Source organism: Sardina pilchardus, chromosome 17 (assembly GCF_963854185.1).
Source record: "Sardina pilchardus chromosome 17, fSarPil1.1, whole genome shotgun sequence".
In the NCBI taxonomy this organism is placed as follows: domain Eukaryota; kingdom Metazoa; phylum Chordata; class Actinopteri; order Clupeiformes; family Clupeidae; genus Sardina; species Sardina pilchardus.
Window position 1 is genome coordinate 13,382,278 of NC_085010.1, and position 13,479 is coordinate 13,395,756.

The 13,479-nt window shown below is 40.4% G+C and overlaps 1 protein-coding gene across 1 annotated transcript in view; it reads left to right on the top strand.

Moving 5' to 3' along the window:
* The window catches only part of LOC134061887 (tryptase-2-like), a 6,329-nt gene extending 2,625 nt beyond the window's left edge, over positions 1-3,704 (top strand). The window contains exons 5-6 of the mRNA XM_062517706.1: positions 2,891-3,030; positions 3,419-3,704. Of these exons, the coding sequence (XP_062373690.1) occupies positions 2,891-3,030; positions 3,419-3,583 (305 nt within the window). The 3' untranslated portion in view covers positions 3,584-3,704. The remainder of the gene's footprint in view (positions 1-2,890; positions 3,031-3,418) is intronic.
* Positions 3,705-13,479: the final 9,775 nt, after the last annotated feature.

The window sequence follows — 13,479 nt, forward strand, 5'->3', positions numbered from 1 at the left end:
AGCATATTCACCCTGTTACCCTCAAATCTTACCGACATTCGTTATCCTTGGGGTCAATTTGACCCCAGCTAAATAAACTCTCTGAAAATCATAATTCATATTGTTACCCAGTTTTTTTTTTTTGTTTTTTTTTTGTGGCAGGTAGGCCTACTTAACAAGAGTGTAACCAACTGAACACCAATGTAACAAATAGTTGTACAGGACATTGGAAACATATTATTGGGCAAATTTCATGCTTACTCTGTTATAGGCCTATACCGTTCAAATGAGGAAAAGTCAAGGAACATAAAGCAGAAAAAAAAAGAAAAAGTGAAGCATATATTTTAATGATGTTCACCATTGCTTTGGGTCAAATTAACCCCAAGGATAAAATGAGGGTTAAAGGATAACTCTTGCCAAAATGCATTCTAGGGTGTTTTTGTGAATATAAACTTTCGCTTAAGAGCATAATTATGTCAGAAGCGACACTTTCCAGCTTGTCTGTGTTGTCGTTTTCAGATGAAGTGGCATTTTGAATGGGAATGATAGGGGCACTATTACTTTGATACATGATCGCGTCAAAATCGCTATTTTCAAAACACCAAGAAAGCTCGACCCAACAGGAAACTTTGGTCGAAGTAACATCAGTGTCCCTACACATGAACTGAGCATTGAGATTGAGAACATTATTTGTGTACACAGGGTTTACAAAAGAAAGGTTTTGAACAACTCCTTTGGTTTTGCTCGCCGTCATGTTGCCAGTCAAGGAGTAGGTTGAGCCGTTTTAGTATATTGCGACGAACGAACTGAACGGCATACTTCAATCGCAAGCGCAGATGAATGAAATGAGCTGATGAAAACATTAAAAGGAACTAGAAATGCATTTCCAAGGAATTACCAGTGCATGAAAATGCCAAAAATTAAATGTAAAACATAATTTATATCTAAACAGATAATGCAAAAAAAGAGATAAGTAAGATAAGACAGTAAAAGAGAGTGAATGGGGATTTACAGTGGGAAGAAATAAGAATAAGTATTTAACCCCATCCTAAAGTTGACTAAAAAGAGGAATATAACATCATCTTTTGACAATTGATCTTAACTCTATTCAACGATTTCCACAATATGGCAGGATATAAAATCAACTGGGCTAAGTCTGCCCTTCTCCCTTTGAACCAAGCAGCTACGATGGCCTCCCTACCAGCTGGCATCCCTGTGTGTTCATCCTTTATTTACCTTGGTATAGAAATGTACCCTAACCTTCATAAAATTGTTCACGAAAACTTTAATGGTGTTAAAAAGAAAATAGCTAATGATCTACGGAGATGGAGCTCGCTCCAAGTATCTACAAGGCAGAGTCTCAACTGTCAAAATGAACGTCCTGCCCCGTATTAACTTTTTGTTTTTCATGATTCCTCTTACCTCCCCAAACAACTTTATATCTGAAATGCATTCTCTCATTTCAAAATTCATCTGGGGAGGAAAACGTGCCAGAATTAAATTAGCAATGTTACAAAGAAGCAAGCTCACAGGAGGCCTGGCGGTCCCAAATTTAAATTTTTACTACTATGCCTTTCAACTTAGACCATTGCAGGTATGGAGACGCCAAGATTCTCAAGTCCCATGGAGGGAAATAGAGGTGGCGCTTGTGAAACCATACCGGTTAGAGGACCTGCTCTATACAGGCACAGGTCGCAAAAATATCCAGCTACGCTATGGGAGCATTATAGTTAACTCTCCTAATGTTTGGGAAAAAAACAGAAAAACTGCTGGGGGTAACAAAGCTATTCCATAAAACAACTCCATTATGGAACAACTTTCATTTTCAATCAGGTAGGAAGCCATTTGTCTTTTCCCCATGGGTTCAGAAAGGTGTCCATGTTTTTGGGGATTTATTTGATAATACTGCTTTGCGATCATTTGCAGACGTGAAAACTGACTTCGATCTGTCAAATACTTCTTATTTCCTTTATCTAAGATTGAGATCTGCGATGAAGGCGTATGGGGTGCCCTGGAGTCAGCCGATTCCAGAGCATCCCATGGAGAAATGGGTTGAATCAAAGCAGTGCTCTAGAGGAACTGTAACAGTAATCTACAATGCTTTGATCTTTCATCACTCCAAAGGCCTAGCCATAGAGAGGGTATGGGAAAGGGAACTGAACACTTCTGGTATAGAGCCATCATGGGAGGATTAAACTCAAATTACTGCCCAGATCAGGCAATTATTATTATTATTATTATTTATTAAAACTCAAATTACTGCCCAGATCAGGCAATAGGCACTACTATGCACATGTTTTGGGAGTGTGTGCCAATCAGGCGCTTCTGGAATGAGATATTCTCTATAATTTCATTACTGCTGGACATTGACTTGCAACCAAACCCCTGTTTGTGTATTCTAAATGATGACTCACATTTGTCCCTCACTCTCATTCAGTGCAGATTGCTCTTAGCAGGGCTCACAGCAGCGAAAAGAACTATTAAGACTTTGGTTCTATCCTACTTTACCTCTGAAAAAATACTGGCTAACTTTTTATCAATACTGGAGATCACAGTATGCACAAGAAGGCAGAGGACAAAAGTGTGTTTAGGAAAACGTCTGCATTTACTGTAAGACTCTACCATCCCCGTGAGAGTTGAACAGGTGCGATAATTCAAAATGTTTTCCGCCAGATACCGAATCTCAAAGATGGCAGCTTTTTGTAGGCGAACTTCAGAGGTCTATTGATCAGCTCCTGCGACAGGCAGTCTGTAGTTTTACCCCAGCAGATTTGTTTGTACATACCACGCCATGTTTTTATGAGCAAGTTGTGAAGAAAATATACCTCAAGTAGGGACAAAAGCGATAGTACATCTGCCCCTCTGAATCTGTCTCTTTCTCTTCTCTGGCTCGCTGTTTCTCTCTCTTTAGCTTCATTAGGAGGTGAGGAGACCCTGCAGCAGGTGAAGCTCCCCCTAGTGGATGATGACACCTGCAGGAAGAAGTTTCCTGATACCACTGACAAGCAGTTCTGTGCCGGATATATGGAGGGGGGCAAGGACTCATGCCAGGTGTGTGTGTGTGTGTGTGTGTGAGAGAGAGAGAGAGAAAGAGAGAGAGAGAGAGAGATTCTAAGGCTACTGTATGTTCTAGTGAACATGGTGACTAAGACTTCACTGTGTACAGTATTTATATGTTTATATACAGTATATGTTATATTTGTGTCTGTTTCTGTGTAATGTAACTAGATATTTCAGGTGTGTATGCAAGAGAGTTCTAAATATGAATGGGTGTGCGTCTCTCTCTCTCTCTTTCTGTTTATGTGTTTCTCTCGGTATGTGTGTGTGTGTGCATGTGTGTGTTTGTTTGTGTGTCTGTGTGTGCATATCTGGTGTGTGTGTGTGTGTGTGTGTGTGTGTGTGTGTGTGTGTGTGTGTGTGTGTGTGTGTGTGTGTGTAGGGCGATTCTGGCGGGCCCCTAGTTTGTAAGTCAGGGTCAAAGTTTGTCCAGGTCGGAGTGGTGAGTTATGGACATGGCTGTGCCCAGCGTGGCTACCCTGGGGTGTACACACGTGTGATCAGTTACACCGAGTTCATCCAAAATGCCATCGGCAAATACAACTGAACCACAGCACCCTCTAGTGGTCACTCAGGGAGGAGAACTACACCTCCACCTGATATTTCTCTATCCCTTACTCCTGTTTCTCTTCTGCCTCTCCCCTTTTCTGTCTGATCAATAAAATCTTTAGCAGCATCAAATTGGTGTCTGTGTGTGTGTGTGTGTGTGTGTGTATGTGTGTACTACATCCCCCACTGTAAGTATTTGATTTGACCCCATGCTAAAGTTGACTAAAAAGAGGAATATAGAATCATCTTTTGACAATTGATCTTAATGCCTTAATTAAAAACCTGCTAAGGACACCAATTTTCTTTGTGATTGAAGAATGTATTGTAAATAAATACATGTTCTTCCTTAAATACAGGGCGCATAAGTATTTGACCCCTATGTTAAATTCCCATAGGAGCAGGAGGATTTTTTAATATGTTTTTTTTATTTTTTAAGGCCACCTATTTCATGGATCCAGGATACTATGCATCCTGATAAAGTTCCCTTGGCCATGGACTTTTCTGTTTTTGTTTGTTTTATTATTTATTTGACATTAACAATTTTTTTGTCTGTCTTGTGTGTTTAGGTGTCACGGGTACGCTGGCGATTACGCCACTCCGTCCAGTATCTTTTGTCTGTGTCTTGTTATTTTGTGAAATTGTTTGTTGTGTTGTTGTTATGGGTACACTGGTGATTATGCCACTCCGTCCGTCATTTTTTTGTCTTGTCTCATGATGTTATTTTGTACATTTGTTTGTTTCATGACGTCATGGGTACGCTGGCGACTACACCACTCCGTTCGGCAATATTTGTATCAGTGTTGTGTGTAAAGCGCTTTGGGTTGCACTCAGTGCACGTGAAATGCGCTATATAAATAAACATTACCTTACCTTACCTTACCTTACATCATTACATAACCTTCACCATAGCTAGAGATTGGCATGGTGTTTTTCCAGTTAGCCTATTAGCCTGTTTACGGTAATGCTCATTGAGCTCAATGCAAATCAAACATTTGATCCGTTCCGTTAATTCATGTTACTGTATACCAACTGACCTGTAGGTGGCCTAACACAGTTTTCTGTGAATATCTCGAGAACCATAAGGCCTAGGACCACAAAATTGGAAGTGTAGGATCATTATTACACTCTCTGTTTTGTGGAACTCCGTTCATTGGGGGCAATACAATAAATTAATTTATGTGCATGTGAAAAAGTGCCCTCATTTTTCCCTTCGACAAACTTTTGTCTGCCTACCTGGGCAAACACAGACTTTGCACACACACACCCTACAGTATGAGCCCTAAGCTGTTTTAAGGGCATTTTCACTACCTCTAGTTAGAAGCATTTATCCTGGTCACTGTAAGTGCCATTTACACAAGCTACATATTGTGGGTTTTTTTTCAGCACATTCTAGGCTACCCAGATCTGCCACAATATCATGTATAAATACTGCATTGATTTGATTTAGATTTTTAAATAATACAAATTTAAAGGAGTCATAGAACGCATTTTTTGACCATTACAAATTGATCTTTGAGCCTAAATAATGTCATATGTAAATTTGTGGGGCTGAAAACGCCCCAGGAGCACTGCTAGATCGCCTAATACAAGGTCATAAATAAGCCTTGCAATGAAACAGTTTGTTTTTCCCGCCCACTCAGCAAGTTCATGAATATTCAAATGAGATGCGCGCTGATTGGTCTATTGGCCGATATGTCCTGAAAGTTGATTGGCTCAATCCACCGGTCTGAAGCTAGAGCAAAGTGAAACTACGTTTACTGCTGGTAAATAGGGAGGGAAAGTAATCTCATCGCCATCTAGCGGTTGCGTTCCTAGAGGCTAGCGGGAGGGGATGGGATTTTCTTTTAGAAAAAATACATCTCGGCCCATGATGGGAACTTAGTTAAATGCCCTCAATATGCTATGCATTTAGGTCAGCTCTATTGCTTCTAGTGGTCATACTTTATTTTTTAGGATCAGTTTAATTGTTTTGAGTTTGTTTGTAACATGGTGATAACGAACTACAGTACTAGCTACAGTAGCATTTGACGTCACCAGTTTGGGCGCTTCATCTCCAACTGATCAAAACGGCAATTTGCTGAACTGGCTTTACATATTTTTGTAATAACAGAGAGCGATGTAAACCGCGTGGTAATTACCTTTACGTTGGGACAACTTGTGCTCCTACTCACACAAGAGCTGGCAGTAAGTCTGATTGTCTACTAACTAACCAACTAGCTAACAGGCTAATAAACAAACGATGCTAGGCGAGTAACGTCGTGGAAGGGTGTCACGTCACTTGAAGTTGTAGTCCATTTATGAAATGAAACGAGCAATTACGTATTTTTTTATTAAGGCGAAATAGGGTCTGATATTTTCACAGTTAGTAGATTATTACAGTATGAAGACTGAAAAATATTTTTGGTGGATAAGATCGCTGGAATAGCTGCGTAGTATTTTTTTGAAAAGTCGGTCTATGGGACTTAACATTGGAGCTGCTCTTCGATAGGAACGCAACCACTTGGGGCGCTGGTTTTCACTTTCCCTCCCTATAAAGCCAAAGTCTTTGATAAAGCTACTGTATCAACAATGGATTTAAATAAGGAATACAGCCGTACATGTATAAACCGAGTCAGAAGAAGGTTCTGACGAAGATGAAGTGCAGCAGATTCCCCAACAGAATGAATGTGTTAGATTGGTAAGTTTTATCAGTACATTTCTTAGTATAGTAACTCTCCAAAGTTAGCTGTAATAACGCTAGCATTACAACGTCTCTGCCATAGACCACATATCTAGATACTAGCATCGTAAGAGCAGTTTAACAAGAATTATTAATCGAAGGTATGCAAATGAGAGGGGGTGTATCTAAAGGGGGATGGGCGCCTATTACGTGTTATCTGAGCTCTGTTCAGATTGGAGCATTTCAACACGGCTGTTTCTATTTCCCAATTTGCATACGAAAGCAGGCGGGGGACGCGCTAAAGTCTTTGGTGTTGTCCTTTGGACACTGCTCGCAGCCTAAATTCAACAGGAACAAGGTGAATGTGGTTTTGAATTCTAGGACTCCTTTAAAAAGCATACTATACAAATTTCTACATTTCGACGTGTATCTCACCACAGCAAGCTTACAGCTCGACATGACTTTCATGGTTGTGTAGACCTGACTGTCCTAAAAATGGCAATACAAGAACCATGGTGGAGGTATACTTTGGGGTTGAGCAATTTACAGAAATATGTGGGTGTGCCTTCCAGAAATTAATGGCCATTTTTATTAAGTGATGAGAAATGACTTTTTGACACTTTTTGCACTCCATATTTGTGACACTAGCTGATCTGACCTGACTTGTTTGCGTGGTAGCGCACATGACGTGCACAGATGGTGATTCTCTACAATCTTTTTTACTGCATTGCAATGAACAAAATAAAGGCAAAAAAGTGTTTATTTGTCAAACAAATTTGGATGCAATATGAGTCTTGAAATGGATACCATACAGGAGTTTGCTAGGACCTCAAAACCGTATTACCAACGTGACTTGCCATAGAGAAACACATGATAACGTTGGATTATGAACATACTGTAGGCTATTATGCCACTCAAAAACATGGGGTAAGTGGAGCTAAATGAAGTTATTATTTTGCTGTCACTTTGTCTGTTTTGTTTTATGGCCTAGAAGGTTGTATTTGGTATCTGTGGATAGCTCTATCTCTCCTCTTTCATCTGACATGCGTGCCATATCGTTCTGATAGCAGTTTCATGAGTAAATCAAACGAGAGTAATGGTAGCCGAAGCTATATGACATTATAATTTGTTTGTCACTTCGTCTGTTTCATAACACAAAAGGATCGATGTCTTTGGTATCAATAGACCTCTGAAGTTCGCCTACAAAACAGCCACCATCTTTGCCCAAATAAGGAGATCCGGTATCTTTTTTCTATGGGAAAATAACATGGGGATGTTAAATTATCGCACCTGTTAAACTCTCGCGGGGATAATGACATTGGAAATGCAGACGTTTTTCACTACACAGTTTTGTCCACTGCCGTCTAGTGGATACTGTGATCTTCGGTAGGTGAAGACGGCACACTTTGATCTTTGCTACCCCAGAGCTAACTTACCATGCAACTTGCCATAGGAAGTTAGCTTCAATTAACTCCCGGATCTCCTTATATGGGCAAAGATGGCAGCTTTGAATCCTTTTTGTAGGTGAACTTCAGAGGTCTATGGAAAGCTCTGTTTATCCTCTTTCATTTGATATGCGTGTCATGTCTGTGTGATGCCGGGTGCGTGAGTAATTCAAGTGAGAGTGCTGGATGCCGGGGTGAACGCAGAGCAATATAGACTGTAAATATCATATACTTTGATTTAACTTTATGATTTTATTTTATTTTCATACTTGATTGTACAGACAAGTGTCTAATCTCGTTGGAAAGCCCCGGTTCTGCTCTTTCGTGCAGTATTCGTCTCATCGTGGAGCAATGTAACAGAGAATAATGGGTGTGTTTTTTGCGTCCGTCGGGCTCATAGGGTTAATGTTTATTGTTATGTATGTGTATGTGAATATTTGCATGTAGTCTGTATAAGCTTTTGATTTTAACTGTGGTGTTAATGGTACAGCCCCCTTCCCCCACACGTCCTATAGTGGTTCAGTCCAACACTAATTGGGTAATTGGCTAGCCTATTTAAAGCAGGGCTCTTTCACAAAGAGGGAGACACATATGAGAATCACATGGGAGACAGAGAAGCTACATGGAAGAGCTGGAGGTCCTATTTATTCTTTGAAATGTTAAAAGTGCCCTTGCTTGCTGTGAGGCAAAGGGGACAAATCAGTCCATAGTTTCGCGAAGTCGCCTCGTGTGGACCTGTTGCCTAGTCTGTTGCCTAGTGTGTTGCCTAGAAAAGTGTTACCTAGACTAGAGGATATGAATATCCTTGTGTCAGCCTGGACTCCGACCGTGATTCCCTGATCTGCCTGTGGGTGAAATAAATATTATTTTTGTACGGAACTGCTGTCTCCTGCCGCCTCCTTCCCTCCACACCACCTAATCCAGTGGCGCACCTCCCTTAACGTGAGGTGGCCGCCTCACTTTCTCACAGTGCACATTTATTGACTGTACACCAACTGGCCTGTAGATGGCCGAACCCAGTTTCCTGTGAATATCTCAAGAACTGTAAGGGCCTAGGGGCCATGTCACCCCATCCCATAACCACACATGTATTGTGCTACACACACACATGCAGGTACACACACACATACACACCCCCACACATACACACAAAAGCAAGCACACGCATGCACACACTCATATACACAAAAGTTGCAGTAGGGGATGGAAACGAATTGACAAGCATGATTCATTTTTGCGGAGAGAATGTGCAGGACTGTTTTGCAGTACATCTATTCCACCAGTGCTTCTCTCTCTCACTCCTCACATGTGCAAACACTTGTTACTTTATTGAGCACCATCCAATATTGCCTAGTATAGGCCTATGAATAGATATACTTTATATACTGTACCTTCCAATCTGCTCCTAAAAGATTTCCGATTGAAATGGTCAGAACCAGTGCAGATACTTTGAAATGAAAATGAACGGAACTTTAGCATAATGTTCTACAAAAAGTTGACTTTATGTTAAATTCGTCTTTTTTTGCTGTATTTCTGTATTTTTCTCAACACGCACACACAAAGACACGGGTACACACACTCACACTCATGCACACACACACACGCATAAACAAACACACACACAGCAGACATGGAAGCGCACACATGCACAAACTCATTTCCACACACAACATTTGCTAGAGTAGGGGATGGAGTAGGAGTTGGAAACAATTTGACAAGCGTGATTTACTTTTGTGGAGAGAATATGCAGGACTGAGCGGCAATCATATTATGTACCGCTTTGCTGTACATCTAGTTCATGCTGTCATATTTGATAAAAGTCTGCTAGGAAAATCTTTGCTTTCATAAATGGCGTGCTTTCTCACAAAATCACAGAATCACGACTCAACTACTGTATCTGGCTACAATTAAGCATTCTCCTTCCCCAACAGAGCCTAGCCAGTTCGTGCCATCAGTGGCATGCTGAGGCACTTCTCATCTGCTGCTAAACATTCACACACACAGTCACACACACACACACACACACATACACTCACACCTCAAGGTGTGATTTGTGAAAAAAATATCACCTACGTTGTATGTCATAGGTTTGTCTAGCCTTTCACATCCTCTTTTCTCATCACGCTATAGTAATCTACCGTTAATTTCTAAAGCAGGCCATACAGTTGACCATGAAGCCTCTATTTCTTGCTCTAGTTGGCTATGACTAAAGGAAAAGTTTAGCTTGCTTTTCACCACCGGTGATAAATTTACCACAGTTGGAAATTCCTGTCATAGATTGATACATGGTTTTAAAGGCTCTACAAATGAATTAAAAACTCTACGCAACTATGTCAACATTCTCTGTGTGATTGTGTGATATCACACACATACAGTACACACACTCCTCACACAGACCTCAATGAGTCATTTATGATGAAACACACACACTTCTAAAACTAGTTTCTCATGCCATTCACATCCTCTTTTCTTATCAAGCTACAGTAATCTAAGTAAATGGGTCATGCAGTTGAACACAAGGACTTAATTTCTTGCAGCTTTGAAACACACTAGATGGCAAAACCGTAAAGGGAAAGTGTAGCTTGCTTTTCGTTTGTCCATTAAGGATAATTTCTTGAAGATATGTCTCCACTGCTGCCTGATTGATTAAAATAGGGCCTTCTATTCACCGTCAACTGGAAATTACACTACAGTTCAGTAGACCTAGTGATAAGATAATTCTCATAGTTTACACTATGATTCTTAGCAAATGCTGCCAAATTATTATGCATCTTTAGGATGATGGTAAACCCTATAATACAAAACACACTCACACACACACAGGAAGAGAGACAGACGTCAAAAGGCGTGATGTGGTTTTAAAGGTTCTACAAATCAACTTTAAATCTATGGGACTACGTCAATAAGCATACTGTACTCCACTGTACACTGCAGCCCTATGGGCAAAGTTTAAAAAGGCCAGTCTACAGAGGCTACAGGTTGCTTATAATGACTGCTTTAGGATCCTACTGAAGAGGCCTAGGTGTAGTGCTAGTGGCCTGTTTTGTAATGCAGGTGCACCTTCAGAGCATTGCTGAGGAACCTGATGTATACATTTATTTGTCGCCTAAATATGTCACAGAAGAATTACATAGTTATATTGCTGACCGATCCCATAAATAAAGTCGTTACCAGTCACCAATGTGGAGGTACTGGTATGAATGTCTTTTATGAAAATGTGTGAAAATGGGTGTATATGTGTTGGGTGGGGGAAGTTGTTTTTTTGGTCTGTTTATCTGTTTTTTATGTAGGGCTTGTTTGTGTGTTCTTTTATGGACCTTGAGTCTGACAAATAAAATGATGATGATGATGATGATGATGATTGTGTGTGTGCGCGTATGTGTGTGTGTGTGCGTGTGTGTGTGTGTGTGTGTGTGTGTGTGTGTGTGAGTGAGACAACACACACACTCTCTCTCTCTCTCTCTCTCTCTCTCTCTCTCTCTCTCACACACACTGATAGGAAATGCTGCTGTATGACATAATAGAATGCCGATAAACCCTAACACACACACAGACACACACATACACATACAGTACACTTTATACAGTGCACAGTATAATTTGTGATAACACTCCCACTCCAACACTGACATGATTGAGAGATTGTCACTTGACAGCACTTGAATAAAACCTGAACTCCAGTAAAAAGTTTGTCTAGCCGTAGCCATCCACATCCTCTGTTTTGACATTTTGAAAACAGAGCTCTTTTTTTCTACACACTCCACACAATTAACCAAACACCACTCCCAATTAGCAGAACACAACAGGTTGTTAACAAAATGGAATATTTCTGTCAAAACAATAAAAAAAGAATTGATTAAAAAAAAAAACCTATACTGTTCTCATATCACTAACACATTATTTGAATGATTCTACATGTTATACACACCAAAACAATAAATTCAAAACACATCTGTAAAAACCCTCATTCAATATATGGATCTTATTCAGACATATTGTTTGAGAGCATTAGGATAATTTAGATGACAAAAATATTTTTGATGAACCCTCATCAAGCAATGCACAAAACTGATGCTGCAGACAATATTTATTTCTTTCACTATACCATATGTTCAGTTACAGTGACAATCAACAGTAAATGGCAAAATTATACTGTAGTTCTTACTACTAAAAAGTGTAGAAAAAAAATATGTACACAAATAAAAACTACTGTACAATTACAGTCACTGAAGAAAAGCTAAAGCAACAATACAAACAAGTAACACTCTAATCATCTCTCGGTCTAGCTGGATCAGGCCATAAGAGTTCATCCACATCACAGGCTATGGGTGCCTCTCATTTGGACTTTTATACATCCTCCCTGAATGATGGGGCAAAAACAATGGAATAGTCTATCCAGTGTTAGTTAGATCAGTGGGAACGCCCCTCGAGGATCGAGCATCAAGGATCGAGGAGGCATGTTGTGAAGCACCTTATGTCTTCGTTGGCAAGGCAAGACTGCATAACACACCTGAGTTCTGTGTTTTCAATTTTGCGCTTGTCTGCTTATAGAATAGAATAGAAGAATATATACTTGTTTGATCCCGTGAGGGAAATTCAGTTCTCTGCATTTAACCCAATTTAACCGAATTAGTGAACACACAGCACACAGTGAACACACAGTGAGGTGAATCACACAACCCAGAGCAGTGAGCTGCCTGCCCAACCAGCAGCGCTCGGGGAGCAGTGAGGGGTTAGGTGCCTTGCTCAGGGGCACTTCAGCCGTGGTGGACTGGTCGGGGATCGAACCGGCAACCCTCCGGTTACAAGCCCGATGCGCTAACCAGTGCACCACGGCTGCCCACAATATACACACCGTGGATGTGATTATTCAATTTCTTCATTAGTGTGGTCATTGGCAAGCCAGGGCTTTGTAATGAGAAGGAAGTACAATCTTTATCTGTGTGTGAAATGTGTTTTGCGTTTTGACATTCACTGTGTGTAATGTTTTGCAAAAAGTGTGAAGCTGAATTTGTGCTTACTGTTGTGCTACTCTGCGCAGGTGTTTTGCTTCTTAAGTTAAGTTTTGTTAACTGTCTGATAATCTTAATTTTAGTGTGTAAACGATTGAAAAAAAAAACTGTAAGATTGAGGAACAAATCATTAACATTGTGTGACAGGCAAGGGTCTACATTTGGCTGAATGCTCTGGTTTAGTTCTTTGGGATTTTACAAACACGAACGTTGTGGTCAGGTTGTGTCAGTGAACTGGATGCAGCTGTGTAGGTCATGGTAGCTATTTAGTGTGCTTTTGATATCAGGCTGTGGTCAACAGCTAGCCTGGAAGCCAGCCAGAGTGTAACCCTGCCCACAAAATTTAAAGTCGGTAAATTTTTAAGGGTAATGTGGATTTTGTATTTAATTAGGTTTGACCAACCGATTTGAGGGCCATTTGGGTCAATATCCCAGGGCCAATTTTTTTGTCCCAGTACGTCTCGGGCCAGACCTGTAAAATAATTTCTCAAGCACTTATGATATGATACAAATGTAGACATCCAATATGTCTTCTTCACCAAATTACCAATACCGTATAGCTACTCTGTAGATCTATGCATCTTTGGCATTTTAAATTCTATACAAGAGTGATTGCCGACCGAAGAATTGTGGAACGGAGTTTAACACACACATTTTAGAGATGTTGTCCTTTGTTAGAGTGTGTGTGTATGTGTGTGTGTGTGTGTGTGGTAATCTTGGTGGGTGTGTTCATCTCATATATAACAGCAGTGCTCTTGGTGGATCCATCAGACTGCAG